The sequence below is a fragment of the Rhea pennata genome, chromosome 1, assembly GCF_028389875.1.
Source record: "Rhea pennata isolate bPtePen1 chromosome 1, bPtePen1.pri, whole genome shotgun sequence".
NCBI lineage: Eukaryota > Metazoa > Chordata > Aves > Rheiformes > Rheidae > Rhea > Rhea pennata.
The window spans coordinates 170,213,232-170,238,312 of NC_084663.1; the positions used below are offsets into that span (position 1 = coordinate 170,213,232).

The following is a 25,081-nucleotide window of genomic DNA, read 5'->3' on the forward strand; positions in this document are numbered from 1 at the left end:
TATCTTACTAATTTTTTAAAATTCTGCTTTTGCTAAATTATTAACATTTAGAACTATACAGGAAACAGCAAATTATTATATTTGTAAAGTTAAACTTACTTGGAGGATAATTTTGCTTTGTTTTTTTAGAATGTGACTAAATTGTCTGTGAAGGATAGACTGGGTTTTGTGTCAAAACCTGTTACTCCAACAACTGAAAAGGTAAGTGATTGTGTCATATTCTCCTCCTCTCACATTTAATTTTAGGCAGAATATATTTTGTTGCAAAATTATTTGTATCAATATTCAGTTTGTTTCATAAGAATGAGTAAAATTACTTGCTAATACTATGATATATAGAAACTCAGTTTAGTGAATGTCTAAATGATAACAATAAGACTAAAGCATGATAGGATGGAAGCTGCTGTTCTATGTTTTTTTGCTTTAATGCAATAGAGCTCATGTTCAATCATGAAAATGGCTAGGAATGACCAGGATCTTGAGTTGTTGGCAGAAAGTAGAAGTAAATTTTAAATAAAAATTGATTTTGATACTACGTATGAATTTATAGAAAGCTTTTCTATAGAAACATTTTTGGGGTTTTATGTCCCTTGAAAGGGGATGCTGTGAACGTTTACTGGCTTACTTGGTTGGTCTTAAAATAAGATGGTAAAAGTTAATACACAAAAGAGAGAGGTAGGTGGGAAAGGCATCTGAATGGTGATTATGAGTTATATATTTTGCCCAATGGTTGCAATTTTCAGAACATGGACTTGATGATGAGTTTACCTTTAGTAGTAAGGAATTTTTAAAATCCGTATTTAAAATCCGTATTTTTTTAAAAAAATCCGTATTTATAGCATCAATTTAAGAAGATTTTTGGTAGAAAGGCAGCAAGTTTTTTCCAGTAACAAGATTTCTCTGCCTGGGTATGTATCTTTTCTGTTCTGAATTGGCTTGACCTGACGTGAGTCAATTATCCTCTGCATTTCATTATTATTACTCTTTTTTTTTTTCCCTGGTAATGTATCAGTTAATGCATTTAGTGGAATGTAATAAGTACAATTCACTCTGTAAATACAATGCTGTACTTACTTTGCACACAAAGATAGCAGTCTTTAGTGTTGAGTTATAAATGTGAAGGATGTCTCTTTGACTCGTTTCAAGTCAAGCCAAGCAGTACACTTGCATACGCTGATTTTGGTTTCTTGCCTGTGTTCAGTTTTGAGTTAATTAGTTGCATTCTTGTGGCCAAAAATCAGTTGCAGATACGTGTCTTAAGTATATTCCTGAACTACGGTCTACATTTATACCGTATACTTACTTTAATAATAATGTCTGTTTAAGTAGGAATAGTTTCTTCTCTTTCTGTAAGAGCTGAATTATCCTGAAACACCAGAGCAAAATCACGCTAAAATGATCCTCTGCTGTGTTGCCTTATAGGGGAGACTGACTGGGATAAAGAGCTGCTGGGCTCTTTAATGGATTGATTATGAAGTAGCATTTGCCTTGGCATGTTTAGTAGGATTCTAAAACTTACTTTGACCTGTTTTTGTCTATATTTTCCTTTCACAAGGAAATGCCCTGCTTATTTTGCAGTGACTCTGGTCTGTGATGATTAGAAATGAGCATATTGACAGCTGTCAGAAATTACAGAGCTCAAGTTATAGATGTTTCTCTGCTTCTAAGTGCAGAGAATTGCAGCAACTTTCTAGTGAGAAGGTAGCTAGCTTTAGCTGACTCTGCCTCTCATGGAGCAGAAAGAAAGGAAGATGAAACAGTCATGATGAGGCCTTTTAAGATCTGTATAGAAACTGTTCTTCCAATTCATGAACTCATGAAGTGATTCACAGTATTCTTTGTAATGAATACTATTAAGACATTTGCAAGATGTTGATACTTTGCTTCTTGCTCTACTGTATTACTGAAAGGAGGTACATCTGCTGTGGCATCCCCCTTTCTTAAAATGGAAGGGATAATGAGTAAGATTGGTTCACTGTGCTGTGCAGAAAGTGCATAAAGGAGTGTGTCAATATTTTTGTTTTTTACTTGGTCCTCTGCTTGTTTGTGATGTGGCCTGTCCTAAAGCTACTTTGTAAAGCAGCTTGATGGTTAGGATGTGTTTTAAAAAAGATTTTAAAAGATTTTAAAAAATTACTTTATCTCTTTTTGCCTTAAGCTTAAGGTCATTGGCCCTTAAGCAGGTCCAATGACCTGCTTAAAGGACTTTATATTACCTTTTCTAATACCCCGTAACATGCTTTGCCTGTCTGCACTGTCTACTCTAGAAAATACTGTTGGACAAATTAGTATCAAAAGCACAATGAAGTGCAAAGGTTTTGTATGAAGTATTCCTGTTGTAAATTCCTCTGATCTCTAAATCTTTTCCATCTTTCTAATGTTTCTTGGCTGTCCCTTTTTTCTCCTGTTATTGGACATTGTTAACGTTTTTATGGAGTTCATAGTGACCAACACTCTGCAGCTTTTCAGTTTATGCATGAAGTTTTTAAACTCCTAAAATTTGGTATCAATTGGATAATTACTGTGATATGCTTAGATGGCAGACAAGATTGAGCCAGTACCATCTGCAGCAGTCAACCGTGGATTTTTTCAATGCTGATATAGCCAAAATGGCCTTTAAGGAAATTGATAAGAAACAGAGAATGCCAGATCCTCAAGTATTGTAGAGATATACAAAGCATATTTAAAGAGACTGTAAAGCAGAAACAACTGTGCTGTCCATAAGCTAGAGATAAATTTTCCATAAGTGTAGGAAAGAGAACAGAGAGACATAAGAGTCTCTTCCTTTGCTGTATGGTGTTAAAGACTTCTCTGTATTGAAGTAATTCTTCTTGGCTGTGCAAGATCTACTTGCACAAACTTGCATATGAAAAGGAACTTTTGTATCTTCTTTGGGCCGTGGTCTCTAAAATTATGTTGAAATTTTGCTTAGAAAATTCACACAGCCATGAAAATGGCATTTTAAACTTAATATAGTAAAATCAACTATGCTTGGGCAAATCTGTTTCCTGTTTCCTTAATTTTACTCAATTACTTAAGTTTTTACTTATTTTAAACTTTGAAGGACATATGAAACCTCAATATAAAGGATTCATAATCTGATCATAATTCTTATATATTTGATGTCTTACCTTTTAAAAAAAATTAACTTCAACTACTCCAAACATTTGTTGCACCACATTTTAAATATTCTGTATTATCAAAACAGCCAAAAGAAAAGACATTTATATATTTTTAAGCACTCATGTTTTTTTAAAAAAAAATTGAAATTCACTGGCAAAAAATAAAATGATTTCCTTCTATAGGTTTTATCCACTTCTACTGGCTTGACAAAAACTGTGTACAACCCTGCTGCTTTGAAGGCAGCACAGAAATCTTTGCCTGTTGTTTCCACTTCCGTGCTAGACTCTAATGAAGCACAGAAGAAAAAACAGGTAAATTAAATACACTTCTTTACAAAATGGACCTAGATTGCGAATTTGTGACCACTAGAGATAGTGCACTGTGTATATTCATCTTAAGAGCATAGATGGAACTAGTTAATAAGACTAAATTTTGCTATTATGTTTTTTTTTCCAAAGTACAAGAAAATTCACCATTGGTTATGTTGGGGTTTTTTTAAGTTTTTTTTTTTTTTTTTTTTTTTGATGATGGTATAAGCATGTTTACAGTTATCTTAGAATGCAGAGTATGAAACAGTTTTTCCTGGAAACAGAATCTCCATGTTGAGGCATGAATTGTCTGTTATGAGTAAGAAGGAAGTATAGTGTAATTACTGTCCTTCTCTCTTAAGCCCTTCTGAAACTGGCCTTTATTCTCATTATATTTTGAATTTGTAGTGACCAAAATTCTTTCTTTGCTTTAGAAAACTGTATAGCTCTCCGGTTTATCATTTCCAAACTGCATTTCTTTGCCTTGCATTTTTATTACTGCATAGGACTAGATTTTCTCCTTAATTTTTATATTAGAGAGGAAATAAAACAAAATATGTATTTGATTTTCTTTGAATAGGTCATTTAGTTGTAGTTTAGCTTAACTAGATTTTTTCAGAAGAGCCCAGTTAAGCTTCTTTTTAAGATTTCTTGGGAAATTTCTTTGGTTTCTTACAATGTAGAAAAATTAAATATAGGACAATGTTTATCTTACTGGTTTCAAGTTACCAAACAAGAGTTGAATACATCAGCTGTGCCTCACACAGAAGCATTGAGAGCAATATAACGATTAAACAAAAAAATTAACTCATTAGTAAACTTCTGTAGCTAATATCTAATTTAATTTGAAATAGCAGTTTGTAGCTTCATGTCAGTTGTGGCATTGGGTGAGACTTTCAAGAAACCATTTCTAAATTTGAAATTTAATTTCACGTTTATTCCCTAAAACATGTTTTTCAGAAATAGAGCCTTTCAAGTTAAGAAACTAAAAGCTTTTAAGATGGTAAAAAAGCTTGAAGTAAAGTTATTGACTCATCAGTACAGCTATGGAGGTTTTTTTTTGGAGAGGACATGCTGAAGGCTTACTATGTCACTGGTTGTTTTTTGTCTTGCGGCTTTTACAGTCTTTAAAGATTTCCATTATAATATACTAGTACTTGTGGAAAATCTTGGTTTTGTGGGACTCATTCTCTTCTTTGCTGTTCTCTCTAGTTTTTCTTAGCATTCATCCCATTGTTTTATCTTCCCTTTCCCTTCAGAAAAAAATGATTGCACACTATATTGCAAAACTAACATTCCATGCAGCAGAATTTTTCGGTATTTGGGAGGACACATGCACAAGCATTATTGCTATTTCTTTTTATGGCTATCGGGTATTTACATTCCTTATGTAAAGCATTTACACTGATCCCAGGTGAACAGTGATCTAGAAGTGCAAAATCGTCTTCTGTCTTTCCTGTTTTATCCTATCAAATTTGTTGATATCAAAACTGTTGTTTTCTGCAAGTATCTTGGTATCTAAGATCTTTTTCATTCTGTATCCAAGAGCAAGAAGCAATTGCTTTCTCCCAAGCAGCATTAGTAGGAGCTGAGCACAGCAGCTGTCATCTGCTTCCCCTTTTGAGTGCATAATTTGTCAGTTTTGATTTATTTCTGTTTACCAGTTACAACGTCATATTTCTGTTTTTAGCAGTTGGAGGTTGGAGGGATAGTACTTGTCAGTTCCAAGTTAAACTAGTCAGATGCAAAAGAGATTATTTTCTGTTAGTAACTTTTTTTTGGGGGGGGGCTAGGATTTTACTGTTGATTGTGTTTAATTAATGGGCTTGATGTACAGTTGCTTTCAAGATAGTATCCTTGCATGTTTGAACTCTTACGTGATTAGCCTGCTTGTAGCTCTTATGATAGTATATTTTGCCTTTCAAGTTTACTGGATTGTATAAGGGATTACTGTGTACATAAGTAATATTGAGGTTTAGCATTTCCGAGCACAGATGCAGCTAAGACCGATCATTACATTTGTCATTAATTTGGTGTTGCTTTGTTTTCCTAAGTGTAATTTTAAATATTCCCTATTTGTACTTTGAGTTTCTGATACTGAGCGGTTTTTTACTGTTGCCAGAAAAATCATAGTGACTGCTGTGTAGTTCTGAGGTATAGTATATTATTCTTCAGACATTATTTTCAAAATCCAGAAGCTTTCTCTAATGTTTTTGTACTTCTAGGAAGCATTACGACTACAACAAGATGTGAGAAAAAAGAAACAAGAAATCTTAGAGAAGCACATTGAAACACAAAAGGTAAAATGTTAACATTAAAGAAAATGGGCAATTTAGTTGTAAAATCTCCATTCACATTATTAACATCTTTCAGAACTTGTAAGCATGAGTTATTATAATCTGACCTATAAAATAATCCTGTTTTCTTTTGAAATGGTATTATCATACTGTTTTCAAATTAGAGTTCTAATCTAACTTATCTTGCTAGTTCACTTCAAAACTACAGACTTCTGCAATTTAGATACAATTTTAGATGAGATTGCCTAATTTGAGTGCAAAATGTGTATTTTTTTGGGGGGAGGAGTGAAATCCAGACTGTCCTACTTCACAGCAGAAAGTGAGATTGTTGTAGAAAAAGTATGCATGAGTGTGCTCAGACTTAGGAGGGGAAAAAGGCCAAAATGTGATTAAGATTTGAATACAAATTTTGAAATACTTCAGGTATGCTGAGCAACCACTGGTCAATTAAAATTGAAATATCAGATATTTATTAGCAATTTAATCGGAGAATAAATAAAAATCTTTATTTGACTACACACTATTAAAAGCCCTCTGTATTGAATTTGAAAATCTGGGTTAAAAGAAATGCAGTATTCTGTTTTTCCATTAGTTGTAATGAGTACTGGATAACAGATCCAAAAACATGTATTGTTGTAGTTGTAAATTAAAAAGAAACTGTTTTAAATTGGACAGATGCTCATTTCAAAGCTGGAGAAGAATAAAACCATGAAGTCAGAAGACAAAGCAGAAATCATGAAAACACTGGAAATTTTGACTAATAGCATTACCAAGTTAAAAGATGAATTAAAAGGCGTATCACCAGGAGGAGCACCCCCCCTAAAAAGCATGAAAACCAAGGTTCAGGTACTCAAGTTTTAGTCAGCTTTTTGATAAGATTAATTTATATGCTTCTGTCAGTTGAATGAAAAATGAAAATATACAACCACTTTAGAAGTCTTCAGAACCATGCTGTTTTAAGTTTGAAGTCTTCTTTCTTGGCCCTTTAAAGGAATGTTGTTAATTGAATAACTGTGATGTCATCTGAAAGGTTATGCACTGTTACATAAGAGTTATGATACCTGGAAGATGCTATTTTTTTTCTTTATCCATTTTTTTTTACGTGGTCTGTTGCTTACTTAAATATTTAATAGAAGTCAGGAAATCAGTATTTCTAATGCAAAAAGATTAGCATTTCTCAGCACAGATATCGCTGGTTAGGTTCAGTATATGAAACAAACCTTTACTGCTTTACAATATTAGTTGGCTACTGTAGTGGTACAGAATTTTTCTTATGTCAGTAAAATTTTTCAATTATCTAAACTTTTAAAGTTGACAATCATACCGGTTAGTTTTTCTTCGATTTATCTACCCATATTTAGCTGTATCCTTGATCATCTGTGTCAGAAAGTTGTCATCAGTGCACTCCAGAAACTTCCTGGATTGCTTATGTGCTGCCTCTCTAGCAGATAATCAGGGTGGTTGAAGTCCCTCAAGAGGACCAGGGTCTTCAAATCTGAGCCTTCTTTCAGTTGTCTGAAGAAGGCCTTATCTACCTGATCTGTAGCAGACACCAACCGCTATGTTGCTGATTTTGGTCTTCCCTCTAATTCTGACTCGTAAGCTCTCAGCTGGCTTATTAGCCATCCCTAGGCAGAGCTCCATGCATTCCCGCTGCTTTCTTGCATGAAGCGTGACTCCCCTGCTCCTCACCATTCTGGCCTGTCCTTCTTAAAATCCCTGTATCCATCCACTGCAGCACTCCAGTCATGTGAGCTATCCCACCATGTCTCTGAAATCCCAGTGAGATCACAGCCCTGCAACTGTGCACAGAGTTCTAACTCATATGGTTTGTTTCTCAAGTTGTGAGTGTTAGCAGACAGGCTTTTCAGAGAGGCACCTGCTCACACTGATTTCTGAGAAAAGGTATTAGAGCTTCCCCCTTGATACTGTTCTGTGGGCACCTGTTGGTACCCTAGATGTGCATTTGCTTGAGGTGGTCCCTTTTCAGGCCCATTTCTGTTGATCACGGGGTCTCTCCGACTCCTGTCACCCTTTACTTGTCACTTCCTTGCTTGATAGTTGTTCATACTTGATAAAGAAAGATGGTTTGCTTTGAATTACAATTTTGATACAATTCCTGAACTGGTTTTCCATTTTGTCCTGAAATATGGAAAGGGCAGAAACATTTTAAGGAAACGCGTTTCCTAATTTTCTGCCCTTCATGGGGAAAAAAAAAAAAAAAAAAATCCATATAGAAGAATTGATTTTACAGAGATGCCTAGAAATGTCTGTCAGTTAGCGTTCCTCTCAGGCAAGTTGTGCATCTATGAGCACTGGTTTGTTAACATTTGAAAGAGACAGGGAAAAGAATCTGTCCCATCTGACCTTTGTGCAAGAGAGGAATTACAGATCCTTCAATTAAAATTTACCACTTTGACAACTTTCTGAAAGATTTTGCTCATGCATTTTCCTAGCTTTAAAAATCCTGGGCAGCTCACAAGTCCCTGCAAACTTACAGCATTAGTTACGTAGGGCCCGTGTGACTGTGCCTTTGCCTTTACCTATTTTTGTCTTGTTGCAGTTCATGCAGATTACAAAATACTGTTCTCTCTGAGTATAGAAATCTTTGCTACCTCCTGGTATATCTTGAAGGAGGCATTTTCTTCTTGAGACTTGCACAGGTCTGTAAAAGGAAAGTCTTCACTAAGAGCACCAGAAATAAACCTCACAAAATCTAGATGCTTTATAACACCAGAGTCCCTGGCTGATTTGTGAGTTCTGATTACTGGTCATTATTAAATTTCAAAAGTGATTGTTTTGCCATGTCATTGATGCATTGCAGCACAGTGGGATTTGACAGAAACACTGTTTCTCAATTTTGAAGACTTTGGAAAATAATTACAGGAAAGGATGATGTTTTCTGTGGTTGCTGTAGATAACTAGAAATGGGATTGAAATGGGCTCAAATTGAAGTTACCAGTTGAATAATCCAGCTTTTTTTCTTTTAAAGCTTCCAGGGGAAAAAACAAAGAAACAAAAAACCCCTTCTCTATCATTCATTGGTGATACTTGGTTTCCAACTGTCACAACTGCGAAACCTTCATCTCTTGACAACCAGCCCTTGAATACATTACATGCTGTGGTTTTGAATCAACGGGTGTAAATGTAAAACTGTGTTTCACAATCATCTATAATTTTCTTCTTCATTTGTGATACCATTTGAACATTTGGCTGCTGCTCTTTTCATTTTTTTTAAAAAAAAGTTTCCAAGTTGGAAGAAAGTTTCAAGTAAAATTTTCATGGTCCCGCTAAGCTCTTTCCTGCACCAGCATCTGCACCTCAGTTTTTACAAAGAACATGTCTAAATTTAGATTCAGGGACAATTTTCAGTTTTGTATATGTTTTTGCACTTTTTTTTTGAGGGTATTGTGTGCTGGAAGGCAATTCTAGGTGCATCAGAGACCAGCCTTTTGTTAGCAGAGGTCTAGTTACTGTACTACACAGTTTGTTCCACTGTGGTCTGGATAGAATTACCATTTGTGCTTTTTGCACACATGATAATCTTAGGAGTTATTTACTATTACTAAGTGTAGACTATGTATTTATCCATAATTGTGCTGCATTTTTCTTTTTGTAGAATCCCTTTTTATCTCATCATCGCTACCATATAATTCTGCATTTTCTATTTTGTGTATCTCTAGCTCAGAGCAAATTCCTTGGCTTTGGCTTTGTGTGGTAGACTAAAAGCTTTAACATCTCCAATCTCAGAAGCATGCTATTACACCTAGAGATTTTGTCTTGCCAAGAAGGCTTCTAAGCTTGTGCTTGATTTGTTTTTGAAGGTGGAAACCTAGCATAGTAAGTAGTACACCTACAAAGTCACTACTGCGATTTGAATTAATAAGGTACAATTTAGCTAAGTTTAAAATTTCAGTCCATCTTCTAGTTTTCAAGTACCCTTTCAGTGTTTCTAGGAATTTGTTTTCCAGGCAGAAGTGCTGTGACACACTTCTACCTTATGTGGAGACCAGCAGTAGACATTGCTTAAGTCTCTACATTTTTTTCTGTGATAGTCTCCTGATAAGAGTATAGCAATAGATTATTGGGTTTTATCAGAAAACTATGTCCTCACTAGAGAGTGTGAACTGTATAACTAATAATTTATCATAACAATTTCTTAGATGCAGAAAGAGTTACTAGATACTGAACTGGATTTATACAAGAAGATGCAAGCTGGGGAGGAAGTTACTGAATTAAGACGAAAATACACAGAATTGCAGTTGGAAGTATGTTTGTCTCTTATTTTGTAACACTTTTAATCACACATTTTCACATAATTTTTATTAGCTTGTGTAATAGATTGTGAGCTGTTTCTTTTTTTTTCAGAATACAATGTTAAGTTGCATACAGATGGAGGCATTTAGCAAACATATTTTGCAATACTAGTTTCTGGATTCCTCTTATGTAGAGAAATAGTAATGTCTTAATTTTGAATATTAATCATTTTGAATTCTGTAATTGTTTACATGAAATGGTATTTTATAGATTTGTGGTGGTAGTACTTTCTTGAGAGTATTGTTAAATTTTTGCCTATAGATGGTGCTGTGTTTGATACAAAACACTACCTAATTGTTCTCGTTTTTAGGTGTCAACATCCTCTTACTATAACCAAAATAGTCAAAGTCCTCAAAGGTAGTATTATTATAGAATTAGTTTCAAGAGAAGATAGACTGAAAACATGCAAACATGTTGTCCTAAGAAGTATTCAATGTATAGAACCAATGCTTTCCGGTAAAGAATTTGTTTGAAAAAATCAGAAGGTTGTGTAAGATTTTTCAAATATGTCTTACTGTAATCAATTCTGAATGATATTGGGAGTTATTCCATGTTTTGTTAAACTTTTTTTGCCTATATGATTGTGCAAATCCACTTAATTACATGATATTCTGTCTTTTTTCGCTCTTAACCGGACTGCTTTGTTGCTTAAATTCCTCTTGTCCTAAGGAAGTTTGGTCATGTCTTCTAGCTTTTCAGATCGACAGTAATAATTGATAGTCTTTAGCCAACTTTTACCTTGAAATAGGGGAGATAAATATTCTCTGTAGAATAGAGACTATAGAGAAAATATATAAAGGATATTTGTTTGAGTGCATATGAGTACAGTGCACATACATATGGTAGATTACATCATGCTTAAAAACTGCAGTTGTTAGGTAGCATTGGTAATTGTTAAAATATCTTTGTTAATAAGCCACAGCAGTTGAATAGAGATGACACAAAAGCGTACATTAACAATATGTATTCTAAGTAGTGAATAAGTATTTCACAGATGCACTAAAACATTTTTAAAACATCTACTTTGATCTGGACTATAGAAGTACTTCTATAATCACATAGTTGTAGAAGATGTTAGTTGGACATACTAATCCTATTCCATCTCTTACTGAGTCTGTACTGCTTATGAAAAGAATTAATTTAGCTGTTTCATAAAAATATTTTTTGCTAATAAAAATTAATATTCTGAGGCCTTTTAGCTAGTATTGATCATAGCAGATGCAGAAAAATTAAAATTATAAATAAAGCATGCCAGTATGTTTCAAGGAATAACATGAAATGTATTCCTTTTATGATTTATATGAGCATGTTTTTTTTTTTTTTTTTTTTTTTTTTTTTTAATTTGACACCTATTTGAATCAATTGTGGGAATTGAAAGGAGTGGCTATATAGGGCAGAATTTTTAGAGAATACTTTGTCCTTATAGGTGCCCTTTGTAGCCTCAGATTTACTACTTTCAGTTCTGTAGTCAAAAGCTACTATGCTGCTTCTGTCCTTGTTAGATTAAAAATCCTGGTAGAGCATTAGGAGAAAAATTGAGTAGTTACTGCAACAAAAATAATTTGTTAATGAAGTTTAGATGTTGAACTGCAGTTGCAGTGCCCTGTGAGGAATTGTTCTCATGAATAAGGACTCTTTTGACGTCTGATTTTTCTACTTTGTTCTTCTTTCCTTGCTCATTCTATTTTTGATCCGTTAAAAAATAACAAAGACTGTTAAACTATTACTGTTATTAACATGTTCATATTTTGTCATTTTAAGATATGTAAGTTGGTATTTTGAGGCTTTCTTGTTTTTTTAAGGAAACAGAGAATATATGTCTGTATTAATTTTGACTAAATATTTAGCTTATGAAATGTAATATATCAATATGTTATGTATAAACATCATAGGCTGCCAAACGAGGGATTCTTTCTTCAGTTCGCGGTAGAGGGGTTCATGCAAGAGGTCGGGGTGCATCACGTAGCAGAGGCAGAGGAATACGCGGCCGGGGTAGAGGCAGAGGAGTTCCTGTGCACGCAGTGGTGGATCATCGACCTAGGGCATTAGAAATCTCCGCATTTACAGAGAGTGATAGAGAAGATCTTCTTCCCCATTTTGCGGTATGTGGTATTTTCACTTTTTCTGTTCTTTGGATAACATTCTTCAGTGCTAAATGAATGATTCTAATCAATGACTTGTTTTTTCTTGATTCAGTTTATCTGATAATATTATCTAGAAATGAATCTATATCATGATATTTCTGTTCATGAAAGAGGCTGCATCAGAAAAAATGAAAAAGTACAACCAATAGTTGTACTATTGGTACAACTGGTTATAGTAGCAATCATGTACCATCTACAAACCCTGGGTTTTGGGGGTTTTGTTTATTTGATTTTTTTTTCTAATTATTTTTTAAAAGTGGGGAAAATTTGGGGTATAAATAATGACTTCTAATATTCAGTTATTCAGAACAAGATATATATAAAAATTAATAGCAAGTGTTTAGGCATAAAAAGATGAAATAACTGAGGGGATGGTGTGAACAAAGATCGATTTGGGATTCAGCCTTCATTGCCTGGTAGTCCATTTATCTTTCATGAAATATATTAACAAGTACTTACAAACATAATTATTCATGATTCTGTGTATTCATGCTACTTTTTTCAATGATAGCTATAATCCTTTAAATACCTTTTGCATTTGTTATGATATCAAGTTGATCTGCAAATCTTCTGTGTTTTTGCCTAACCTTTTGAGTATAAAACTAAAGGTGAGAACTGTGCAATTGGTAGACCTTTCCAGCAAGGGCACAAATTTTTGTCCCTTCATCTATATAAACTTGAGAATTCAGAGTCCATTCTACAATCTTTTTCTATTTTTTATTATAAAAAAGTTCAAAATTTGAAGTAGATAATTTTTAGCAATTTTTTTAATGTGCACATGTAATAAAGTGAGAATTGAATAGAAGGGGAAAAAAAATCTTTGTCCTCTCAAAAGCCTATGATAAAAAGGAAATTTGTTTATGTTAAATGAATGTTGAGAATATCACTGATTGACATAAATCATGGGTGAGGTTTTTTCCCTTCCTTTTTTTTTTTTTTTTCTCAATATTTAATTGCAGTGATCCTTTCTGAAGGTAGACGTTGAAGAGCCAGTAAGTAAAGTAAATTCTGCTCCAGTCACTGTACTTAGTATTTCCAGTCTGGCAGCCGTGCAAACAGCTTATCAGAAAGATCAAGAGTAAACAAAAGAACTGACTGTATTGAAAAATACAGATGCTATTTTAGGTTTTTTTAAGGAGTCATGTTTCCAGTAACAGATTCTGTGTGTGTGTGTGTGTGTGTGTGTGTGTATACACACATAGATACACGTAGATGAAAAAATCAGATGTGCTAAAGGGAAGCAAACTGCTTTTTATAGAGATGAATGATAGACTGAACATTTAAGCATTAACTTTAAAAATTTTTGGTATAAAGACTAGGGACTTTTAATATGAAAATGTAGTAATACAATTTCTTTGGTCAACTGTAGGATGACCAAGCTAGTTTGCTAGTTAAGCTAGTTTAAATAATGAGTAAAAGACCAAAAAAACCCTCTTCTTTTTAATCCAGAACTTTGTTGTGATTTAATCTGCCATGTGAATACTGCTAAACTAAATTTTGCTAATCACACTTCGTATTTTGCATTTCACTGTGCAGTATTCTCTTACTGATGGTGAAGAATGTAAAAATCCTCTGAAGAACAAGAATCTGTCATTGCTAGAAACTTGCTATGTGGCATCAGGTTATGGTCATAATTTTGCTCAGAATGTGGTGTTTTCTTATACTGAGGTGGTTTTATTGCAAGCAGTATTAAATTTACTGACTTTAATAATCTTAAATAAAAAAAAATTTTAGTAGCTTCAATGAATGTAATTGTATTGATAGTTGTACTCTATTAACACTGAGAAAAGTTTGTTAGTGGTTTCATTTTGAAAGCTGAGGATTTGCTGGTTTTTTTAAATGTACTCCAAATTCTGTGGAAATGCATTGAGATACACTTCTGTTTTGCAAAGCTCTATAGCGGGTGTTATGATATCACGTGTCTGCACTTCAGGAGTGCACTCCACCTGTGTGATTATTGGGCATTGCAGCTGATGGCAGCAGAAAGATAGCAGCACCATAGAGGCTGTTACAGAATTGGAACAGAGTCTTTAGATGCTGAAATCAGGTTCTTGGAAACTTGCCTCATTTTGCCATATCTGATACATCTGTTCATGGAAGCAGCTCGTGATCGATGAAATCCTCTCAGGATCCATTCTTTTTGATCAGAACAGAAGTACTGAAGCAGAACATCCTCTTTATCTGTCAAAACTATATTTCATATCTGTATATTTACAACCAGGAGGCCCAAAGGCACTTTGTGTTTTGGCAGTGCATGTAAAAATAATAGTATTCCTCGCAAAGCAAAGCGTTCTGATTGGCATTAAGGCTGTGAAAGGGTGTGCTGGTCTAATTTTATGTGATTTTTAGGGCATTCTGTTTAGGACAACATTTGTAGGGGTGGGAGAGAACTATTTCACTAAGCTTATTTTTTTCTTATTAAAAGCAATATGGTGAAATTGAAGATTGCCAGATAGATGACTCTTCTCTCCATGCGGTGATTACCTTTAAGACAAGAGCAGAAGCTGAAGCTGTGAGTATAATCTTTGCTAAAATATATATATATATATATATATGTATATATGTATATATGTATTGTTTTTACATAATTGCCTGGAGTAAATTCAATCAAATGCGGTAATTTACTGTAATTACAAAGTAACTGAATGCTACTGAGTAGTTTCAAACAAGTCTAACACAGGTTTATTTCTAGATTAAGCAGTGTAGAACAAATTTGTCGAACTAGGATATTACTGAAATTCTTAGTAAATGACAAAGTTTATAACAAAGCAGACAAGTACAGAATATAAAAAGAAAAATCAAGAAGAATATGTAGGAATTCATGGCTTGATGTCTTGCTTTATCTTTATGTAATTGCTGGTTGTTTTTATGTGAAGACTTCGTACCTCATCATCTTCCTCAAGTTTTAACTAACATCCTACAGAGTGATCCTGTATATTTTGTGATGAATCAGAGTTAAATTTGCTTGAAAATCTTGATAGTGTATATGTAATTTCACATGATGAGATTTTTCTTTTTTAGCATATTTCTTGAAAGCTTAGGAAATCACAGAAGTACCTTTTAGAGACTAAAATGAATTGTTTTGTAGGTAATTCAAGAATTTAGGTATGTTGTAATTCACCATCCTTACATATGGATCATTAGGACTTTCATATTTTTTTTTATATATAGTTTTATATATAGGTTACATATAATTATATACACACACATGCATACACAGATATATCTACATATTATATATATATATTTATTTATTTACACACAAATATGTAAATATTTGGCCCAGTGGGATGTCTGCCTTATTCAGTCCATAGTCCAGGCAATGATTTACCTAGGCATAGTTGTTCTGCAAAATATTCTGTTTTCTGTGAAATTCCTGCATCACCATTGGAAAGGAATATTCTGAAAGTAATTGGGTCTCCAGAAGGAAGAAAAAATGGATTCATGGACATAGTATGATTGTATAGAAAGATTTCATTGTATGTTTATATTTTGCAGAACGTTGTTCTTGTAGAAGTTACTCAAACTTCTACATAGAATTTTCATATCTGTCCAAAATTTGCTCTTTTTTATGTTTTATGTTGAGATAAAGGGACCTGGATTTATAGAAATACTGATATTTACAATGCAAGTCGATGGGAGCTGTGGTTTGAACGTGTACAGTATCAATAGAATGGTTACATATTTTGTGAAATAATTTGAGACATCTCCCAAAGATGAATTAAAAAGGCACAGAAACGCTATGAAATTCATAGATGTGGTAGTGATGAGCACTAAGTATATCAAGATTGTAATTATTCTGTAAAAATAGAAGTATATTTAGTGATGTGTAGTATATACGTGTTCTCCCTGAATGATGAAGGGAAAAAGCAGAATTGTAACTACTGTCTATTGAAGGAATGTGATTTGGCAGTGAACAGATGAGTTCTATGGAGAATGAGAAATAACCTGATCACAGGTAGAAGTGGTCATAATTAATATATACAGAAGCAGACTGAATTAAACTTGAATTTTGGCACTTCCTAACTTTGAATACTAGGTTTCGCAACTTCCTGGTTGTTGCTTTTAATAAGAAATATATTAAGTATTGAGAGGAAATTATTTACGCTGCCTCTTAAAAAAACTAGGAGACCTGGAACAATAATTTTCTCTCATGGAGCATCCAAATACAGTCTTAACTGATGCTAGATTGAGTGTGATTCACAATTGACCAGATATTTGCTATGAACAGAAATTCTTCTTGAGATAACTTTATCAGCGAAGTACGGTTTTTGTTGTTGCAACTTTTTTTGTTGTTGTTAAAAATTGGTATGGAGAATCACTTCAGATCAGCACTACAGAGCTAAATTTATGTATCCAATAAAGCAGGGAACAGGAGTACTTTGCAAGTAAACATGGAAGCCTAGAGATGTGAAGCACCTGAAAAAGAGACGGGTTAATGCAGGGCATGCAGAAAGGTATTGGCGGGGGAAAGGGAGACGTGTTTGGGGGAGAAGGGGAAGTCAACGTTGTGTTCATTTTCTTTGGTGATGTGTTTTCACTCCATATGAACAACAGTGTGTTTTGCTTCAATTGTTATCAGATAGAATAGAAAGAGTTGCCAAGCTATATCAAGGAGAATTTTTGAACACACGCTTTGGAAAGAAATTTAAGCAGGGTCGGAATTCCTCATCGATGTGTGATGTGTTCACCTTCCAGTTAAAAGCAATATTAAAAATTTTCATTTTCGTATGAGTTTGTGCCTAATTGCACTGTTATTTTTAGGTTAAACTTTTGTGAAAAATGTGGTTGATCAAATACAATAAACTTCTATATTTTTCCTAAGATATTCTAATATATTAAATATATTTGTCTGGAAGTTATATGTTCTAGTAAAGCAGACTTTAAGACTGGCAATTGGAGAAGTTATTGAATTAGAATATAATAATGAAAAATGATTCTGAAGCTGATTGTGAAGTAAATGTAGCTAGTATTTTACCTTCTTAAATTAAAAAAGGCTTAACATACATGTTTTAGCCTGGAAGGAAGAAGAAGACTCCCTACTGTAAAATGTTGCATTTTTATGTAGTAGTAATTTCTTCCAAAGATTACAGATTGTTTCTAAACCTAAATGTCATGTAGAAGTACTTTTAAAAATTCTAGTTATGTGACATTGTGATGAGACCATGGACAAAAGCTCTTGAGCTGCATTTTAATAGGCATAGAATCTTTTAAATTTATCATAAATTTATATGTACAGATTTAAAATTTATACCTGGGGACTTTAATATCACACAACTCATGTTCAGATGTCATTGAACATGTAATTGTTTCTACATTTCACATTATGCTGTACTTTCAGGTTGTACTATAAATCTTCTGTGACTGTGACGGTTATTTCGTAATGTTGCTAACACTGATTTATGTTAGTTCATGTTACTTTAATTTGAACATACTATATCCAAAGCAGCCACTTAATGCATCTGGTACTTAGAAAGGCATGAATATCCCATAAGTTAAAAAATTTTACATTTCAATTACAAAAGCTTTACAGGAAGTGGAACATTTTCCAGTAGATTAAGTTGTAATCATAAAGTTTTTGTTTTTTCTTTTTCTTAACATCAAATCATTTTTATTGTGGGATGCTTTATTTTTTCCAGTAAGTAATGCATTAATTGTTTGTTCATCTTTTGTGTCAGGCTTTGAAAGGTGAAGAACCCACAAAGACAGTGTTAAAAAGCAGTAAGATGTTATGTTCAAAATGCTATCCACATCACCAAATGATTTATGATTTTCAAAGCTTATTTTCCTTATGGTTATATTTTTGTCATTTTTCTGAAAGGATATATGAATTCTCTGTAGTTAATAAATATGTTCAAATCTAACAGTAGTTCAAGAAGAGTTTATGAACTTACTAAAACTCAGATTTTCCTCAAAAAAAAGAAAAGACTGTTGGTTTATTTCTGACTTTGAAACATTACTGAAAATTATATTCCTCCATTAAGAAACATTTAACTAAAAAATTTAAATTTATTTTAGGCTGCAATTCATGGATCTCGGTTTAAAGGACAGGAGTTAAAGTTGGCATGGAACAAACCAGTTGCTAACATGTCGGCTGTTGAAACGGAAGAAGCTGAACCTGATGAAGAAGAAGTAAGCTTGTTTGGTTTTTTTATTATTATTTAAGGTGAAATAATGTCTCTCTTTTTTTTCTTTTCTGAAATGATCCATGGTTTCATACTTGTGTTCCTGAATTTGACTCTCATTTTTTGATAACAGTAAATAGATTTATCAGTAAATATATTACAGTCCAGATATTTTACTTTCCTTTGCTGGAATGTTTCATCTTTTATACAACAAAAAGTTCTAGAGGGTTTATTTAGAAAATTGGAAGCATGGATGTGAACCTGGCTGAAAAAATTGAGGATTTTGTCCAAAACTGGTTATTTGTCCAATTTACTTTAGGCATGAATTAGATTCTGAACTTCAGTCCTCTAAGAAGTTATCCTTTATAGACAGATACAGGTTGAAGGATACAGCAAGTGAAGGAATAATTTTAAAGCTTTTGCTAACATCATTCAGACAGCTAAGTACCCTTTCTGAGTGGCAGTCTTCATCATAGTACATGAAGGATTCACAATGGAAGTGGATTCAACACAGATTTTTTTTCAAAAAAAAAAAAAAAAAAAAGGATGCTTTTTTGTGATCTTGAGCTGAAAGATACTAAGTCTTTGACCAAACAACTTTACTGGATTAAATTAGAAAAGTTGAGAAAGATCTCATAATGTGATTAGTTCCTTATGTTCAAAATACCTGTAGCTGTAAACTGTGAAAAATAAATGCCGCTTGTTAAGCAGTTTTCCTTTTAATTCATTTATTGCGAGTTAACTGCATCTACGTGATAGCTGTAGGGTAGCTGAAGTAATAGAAGTACACCTTGACTGACTTTATGATAATGTTTTGCATGAGTATTTGCTCTTACGATGTTTTGGCATACCTACCAAAGAAGCTGTTTCACAAGGTTAAATTTCGATATGACCAAGTTCAGTCAGTCTTTTTGCACTTTGAGATGTTCAGTTTTTAGTAAGATATGAGTGAGCAAGAGGCTATGTTGGGGAATCTGTAGAGGATTTTAGGTATTCTGTCACTTCTCCTTCAGGGATATATTGCTTCTGAAGATCGACAGCAATGTTTGTTTTTAGGAGGAGTCTGCTTTATTAGAGGTCTCATTGAGAAGCTGCTTTACTGAGACATCTATGTTTTAGTTAATGAAGGAAAGGGCATACAAGGATATACAAACACTTCAACAGAGTAAAGAAAGTAAAATACAAATTGATTGGTAGGTGAGATACCATGAGATCTATCTTTTAACCCCACCTGGAGATACTGAACATAAGGGAACTTTTTGGTTGTGGTAGGAAGTGGGGGAAGGGGGAAAAGACAGTAACAAGCTATGGGCCAGGATAGATTAACGTGCTTCTGAAAAGACCTGAGGCCTTAGAGATTTGACAACTCTTGTCTGTTGAAAAACAGTTTTGGTAGTGAGATGCATCTATTTTAGATGCATCTCTTTAGAATTACTTTCCTGAACAAGACTCATCAAGTAGGGAAATAAAACTTGTGGAAAAGACTTGTGTAGGACTGTTTTCTGTAATTCATGAATTGTTGGACCTGTCTAAAACCTTATGTAATTTCATGGTTTGGATGTTGACCTTCATGGTAGATCCTTATTATTATTTATTATCTAGTGATTTTTTTCTAATATTTTTCTTGAAATATATTTTTTTCTTAATTTAACTGTTTTCATTGGTTCTCTTAGGATTATTTCTCAATTAGCCCTTGGCTAGTGATTTTTGTGGAAAATGTGTATGAATTGATCTTGGATCAAAACCCTAAATGTTCACGTCCTTTGTTTGTTTCCTGATTTCTTTGCAATACTGAATATCTAATATAAAAATACTATTTTACATATATTTTTGTCAGCTGTATTCCTGGAGTCTTTCTTGGGCCAGTGTTTACAGATTTCTCATTTAATATGATTAATATATCTAAGTACTTAACTCAGGCCATAACAGTCCAGATATATATCACTTGTTTGTCTTGTTTACTTAACAGGATTTTACCTTATTTTAATTCTGTCCAACTGAATTAGTCCCTCCAACCTTCATTAAATTTCTATAATAATGGCTTTTTACTTAGTGGTCATTGGGAAATGTTACGCTTCTTTCTCCTTTGCAAAGTGACCTTTGCATTCCTTCTAGCATGTGGTTAAGTTAGTATTTGAAGTGTGATATTATGATTGCAGGGTCCTGGATGAACTAGTTTAAAGAGCATATCAAGTTTATTTGCTGAAGTTCAACCAGTTGCAACAAAGATACTCTATAGTCCTATTGTTTAATTTTGTTTACTTATGTAGGATTTGAGCAGGGTGTTTTTTCCTATAGTCTGTGACCTGAATTTCAATCATGCATTCTTTAAATGTGTAAAATGACTTGAGTTTCTGTGGACTTGCAGTTCATCATGCTACTTATAAAACTTTGTTTTACAATAGCTATTATACACCCACATGAAAAAGCTTTTCTTTGTTTTTTCCATGTCTAAACTCTGCCATTTTAGTTCATCTAAGGAATAGTAAGATAAATAGGGTCGGTAGGCTTAAGACCTGACTAAAACTAAGAAATACTTTGCAATTAAAGAAAATAAGCTAAATCATTCAGCAGAATGACATTCTTGAACAGTCTGCTTATGAAAATTTGAAGCAAGGCTTTTTTTATACTTGGATGCTGTAGAGTCTAAACTGCAGCCCAGAAAATCTCTGGTGAGCAGCCACTTAATTATGAAAGCACCTAAACTGGCTACATGTCTTTCTTGCTAATCCTGGGTGCCTCACTTAAGTCAGCAGCAGATTCCTGGGATAAAGGAGACCCAATTGTAGAGATGCTCTTCTAATCCTAAGTAGTTTGCGGTTCAAGGACCTCTTGAGTGAATGATGGTGTCTCCATAGTTGAAAGCTTGTTATAGATACCTATTCCATGAATTAGATGGGCTTCTTTGGAACTTGAATAAACTTAGCATCTGTAATGTCCTGCGACAAGGATTGTTGCTGTTTAACTATGCATACCAAACATATTGGACTTGCCATCTTCACATTTAATTTTGATAGTCTCTTACTCTTGTATCAAAAAACCCCAATAATCATTCTTTCTTCACGTTAGTTCTAAGACACTTAATATTTTATAGACTTCTGTCATACTTCCCCCAAGTTACTTTTTTTTCCAGGCCAGAGATTCCTGGTCTGTTTAGTAATTTCTCTGTATGGTGGTGATTCCATGCTTGTGAACATCCTTGATGCCTCCTTCTCTTGGGCATCTTTGAGTTCTGCATTGTGCACTAGCCCAGAACTCTTTTTTTGACAGTGCCGAGTGGTTCCTTGTCCCCTGTATTTTAGCTTGCTGGGCATCTAGACAAATGGGGAGGAGACTAAATCTTCAGAAGGCTACTACGTGTTAGGTTGGCCCAGAGTATCCCTGGTGTACTTTGGTAGGATCAGACACTGTGTCAGCAGAGCTGCTTTTTAAAATGAACTTTACATAAGCAAAGGTAAAGAAGATAGTAGTTTCTCCCTCTTGTAGAACAACCTACTGGAAAGAGGGAGGGCTTAGTTGCAGGCTTTTCTTGGCCTAGAGCCTTGCATTTATCTGGAAGGTTTCCTAACTTCACTCTTCAGCCTTCCTCTTGTGAGTCTTGGAAAGGCTACAGTCCGTGGGACAGGAGGAACAGGCAAGGAAGAGCATAACTGTAATCTAATAGTTAGGAGACTTTGCTAGGAAGCACATCCTGATGTTTTCGTACTTTTGTTGTAGTTAATGCATAAATTGGTGCAAAGTGTGTAATTTTAAAGCATTTCTGAGACAGTGGATAGTTCATATATACACCCTGTGTCTAATAAATAGATGAACAGGGAGTCATGTTTCTATTTTTTTTTTATTTTGCCTTTCTGAAATCCATAACTCTTAACAGTGAGCCAAAGATGTATTTGTGTAGTCTATAGATATGTTTTATTGTTACTGAAAGCCAGTATAGAAGTTGAAAATCTATTAATCTATTTTGTCTAGATTTCTGTAAAGCGTCTTTTTCTTCTGATATTATAAAGATTAGGAAGATCATTTTTGAGATGGATTAAGCTGTCAAAATCAAAATGACTCTGAGTCAAAGTTTGTGCTATTGAGGCACAGGTAGGTTAAGAGCTTTGGGGTGAAACAAGGCAAAGTTATTACGAACATGGGAAAGCTAATGTTATTTTTCAGTATAGCATCCTAAAATTCCTGGCAACATAACAGCTCAAGCGTGGATAATATATTGAAGAGTCAGAAAGGTACATATCTTCTGGATATTTTGAAGTCCACTTAAAACAACAAAACCAAATTGTATTTGCTATCTGTTTAAAAAATGTATATTTTTAAATATATTTATGTGTGTATACACAACATACTTTCTTGACAGCATTACTGTTTTTACCTTTTAAAAATGAGTACATAGTTTCTTTATTAAATATCAGGAGTCAGAAGTTTGTATATTGCCTTTTGATGTTTTACATAATTTGACTTAACATAGCGACGATTGTGTTTTTCTCTTGAAGTTTCAGGAGGAATCACTGGTGGATGACTCACTGCTTCAAGATGATGATGAAGAGGAGGAGGATAATGAATCTCGTTCATGGAGAAGATGATTCAACTGATCACTGATAATGCTAGAACTGCACCTGCATTGCATTAGTATTACCTAATGTACTTCTGCATCTTTGTAATAAGAAGGGTTTTGGTAAATGTGGTGAAGTTGGATTCAGATATAGACTAAAAAGCAACTGATCAGTTATATGTTTTGAGAGATTGATGTTTGAGTTACATTTCAGTAAATGATTGCTAAAGACATCATACTAGGAACATATGCAATGTTTTTATTACATAGTTCTACAGAAAGTTACAGAATTCTTTGGGTTCTTTGTAATTTACCGAATTGGTCAAACACAAATGGCCAAAAGTTGTTATAACATAGATAATTTTTGTTTTATTCCAGATACGGAATGAAAATTTGCATTTAAAATCTTTGTGAATGTTTTCAGAAATGAATAGATAACAGTACTAAACTGAAGTCTCTAAAGTTATGTATTCATAATATTGCATAGTAGTATGCTTAGGCTTTACTATGTACTAGCCTTTTGTTGGATTTGTGTACGTATTTTACCTATGGGTTTTAATGATAAAGTGTATGACTGCTTTGCATATAAGTCCTTATGACTTTAAGATGTTAAAAAAAATAAAGAAATGGAATGGTCTTCAGAAAAAAAAAAAAAAAAAAAAAAAAAAAAAAAAAAAGCAATAACCAAAAAAGCTAAGGCAATGGTCCTTCATAATGAAAAAAGAAAAAAGAAAAAAAAGAAAAAAGAAAAAAGACCATTCCAAATGGCAACCCCCACCCCCATGTTCACAAAAGGAGCTCTAATCACTGTCTCTTACATTAACGTAGTATTGACTATAAAAAATAAAACTTGAAGTAGAGAAGTTTCCTTTCAGTTGCACACAGACATACTTTACTGCCATATAAAACTTTTGCATGTCTTCAGAATTTTAATACTGATTTAATCAAGCTCTAAATAGAATAATGTTTCAACAACAGGGAATTCATTCAGGATACCTACACTGAGCAGCTGTAGAAGAAGGCTCAATTGCACAATGATATATGCACTACTGAAATGTAGTCTAAAAATCCATTAAGAGAAGTGGACTATTTGTTAGATATTAGTCTAAAAACTTGAAGCCTACACACACCAATATATCTTTTCTATTCTTGTGTGTCTGTAATTACTTTTTTCCATTTCAAAAGTAGTATGTGGCAGATACTCAATTCATGCTATATTGTGTATATTCATTTTTTAGTGTACACATGTGGAATATTGTTACAGTTCTGACTCCACATAGTTACTTACTTGGCGGTGCTTTTTAAGAGGACAGTGTTATGTGAGGTGTGAAGTTTGTCTTTTGCTTACAAAGAGGAACTCCCTAGTCCTTTGCCGTAAAGCAGCTCTCTCATCTCAAAGAGCTTTTTTCTCTTTCCCTGAACCGGCATTCTGCTGCTGCTTTTTTTTACAAGCAAGGCCACCTATTAGGTATTAGAGTTCCTCTTTTTTTCCATCAACTCATTAATTAATGAGTACAATACAAAGCCACTATCTCATTTACCAAATAGATATCAAGAACAGTACTTCAGTTAATAGTAAATTTTTGTTAGGCATTGTTCTTTTCCTTTTGGGGGTGGGAGGACAGGGAGTGCTAGACTTTAAACATGTTTGGTTTTTAAAATTTTTTCCCCCCACTTTTTTATTCCAAAACAGAAATGATGGGATGTAGCTTTATCCCAGAGATAGGACTTCCCTCGTAGACTTTTTCTTTGTTCTGTGCTTTTTAGTTGTTCAAAGGTTTTTGGAGGCCTGGATCCTGTGTCTTTTTTTTTTTGTTTTCATGTCCCTGTGTGTACGCATATCTTGTTGCACACGATGCACTTAAAAATTTTTGTATAAGTTTCACATTGAAATTTCACAATCGACTGCCATGCTTGTTACAGTAAGTTCTAAATCTTGCCGTAAGGAGTTGTATTTGGGAAAATGATTTCCTTTTTACACTGAATTTCGGGCAAAATAAAATATTTTAAGAACCCTTATATCCAGTGCTCTGAATTAGCTATTCTAGTTCACTAGGTTAAATACAAGATTTCTTTTTTCTTTGATAAATTAGTACACCTGAAGGGTGCCAGATAGTCCAGGAGGTGGAGGGAGTCTTTTATATGTTTCATATGTTATCTTACAGAACACGTACAGCAGAGGGGAGGAGTGTGCATGCTGCCTTAAGGTCGTTGC

The 25,081-nt window shown here is 33.8% G+C and overlaps 1 protein-coding gene across 3 annotated transcripts in view; it reads left to right on the forward strand.

Moving 5' to 3' along the window:
* RBM26 (RNA binding motif protein 26) overlaps nt 1–24,870 on the forward strand; it is a 57,762-nt gene extending 32,892 nt beyond the window's left edge. For 2 of the 3 annotated variants that reach the window (XM_062566851.1, XM_062566852.1), the window contains exons 14-22: nt 130–201; nt 3,306–3,434; nt 5,657–5,731; nt 6,404–6,574; nt 9,892–9,996; nt 11,938–12,147; nt 14,615–14,701; nt 18,208–18,321; nt 22,808–24,870. In XM_062566851.1, the coding sequence (XP_062422835.1) occupies nt 130–201; nt 3,306–3,434; nt 5,657–5,731; nt 6,404–6,574; nt 9,892–9,996; nt 11,938–12,147; nt 14,615–14,701; nt 18,208–18,321; nt 22,808–22,897 (1,053 nt within the window). In that variant the 3' untranslated portion in view covers nt 22,898–24,870. The remainder of the gene's footprint in view (nt 1–129; nt 202–3,305; nt 3,435–5,656; nt 5,732–6,403; nt 6,575–9,891; nt 9,997–11,937; nt 12,148–14,614; nt 14,702–18,207; nt 18,322–22,807) is intronic. The other variant, XM_062566853.1, reaches the window with a different exon arrangement.
* Nucleotides 24,871–25,081: the final 211 nt, after the last annotated feature.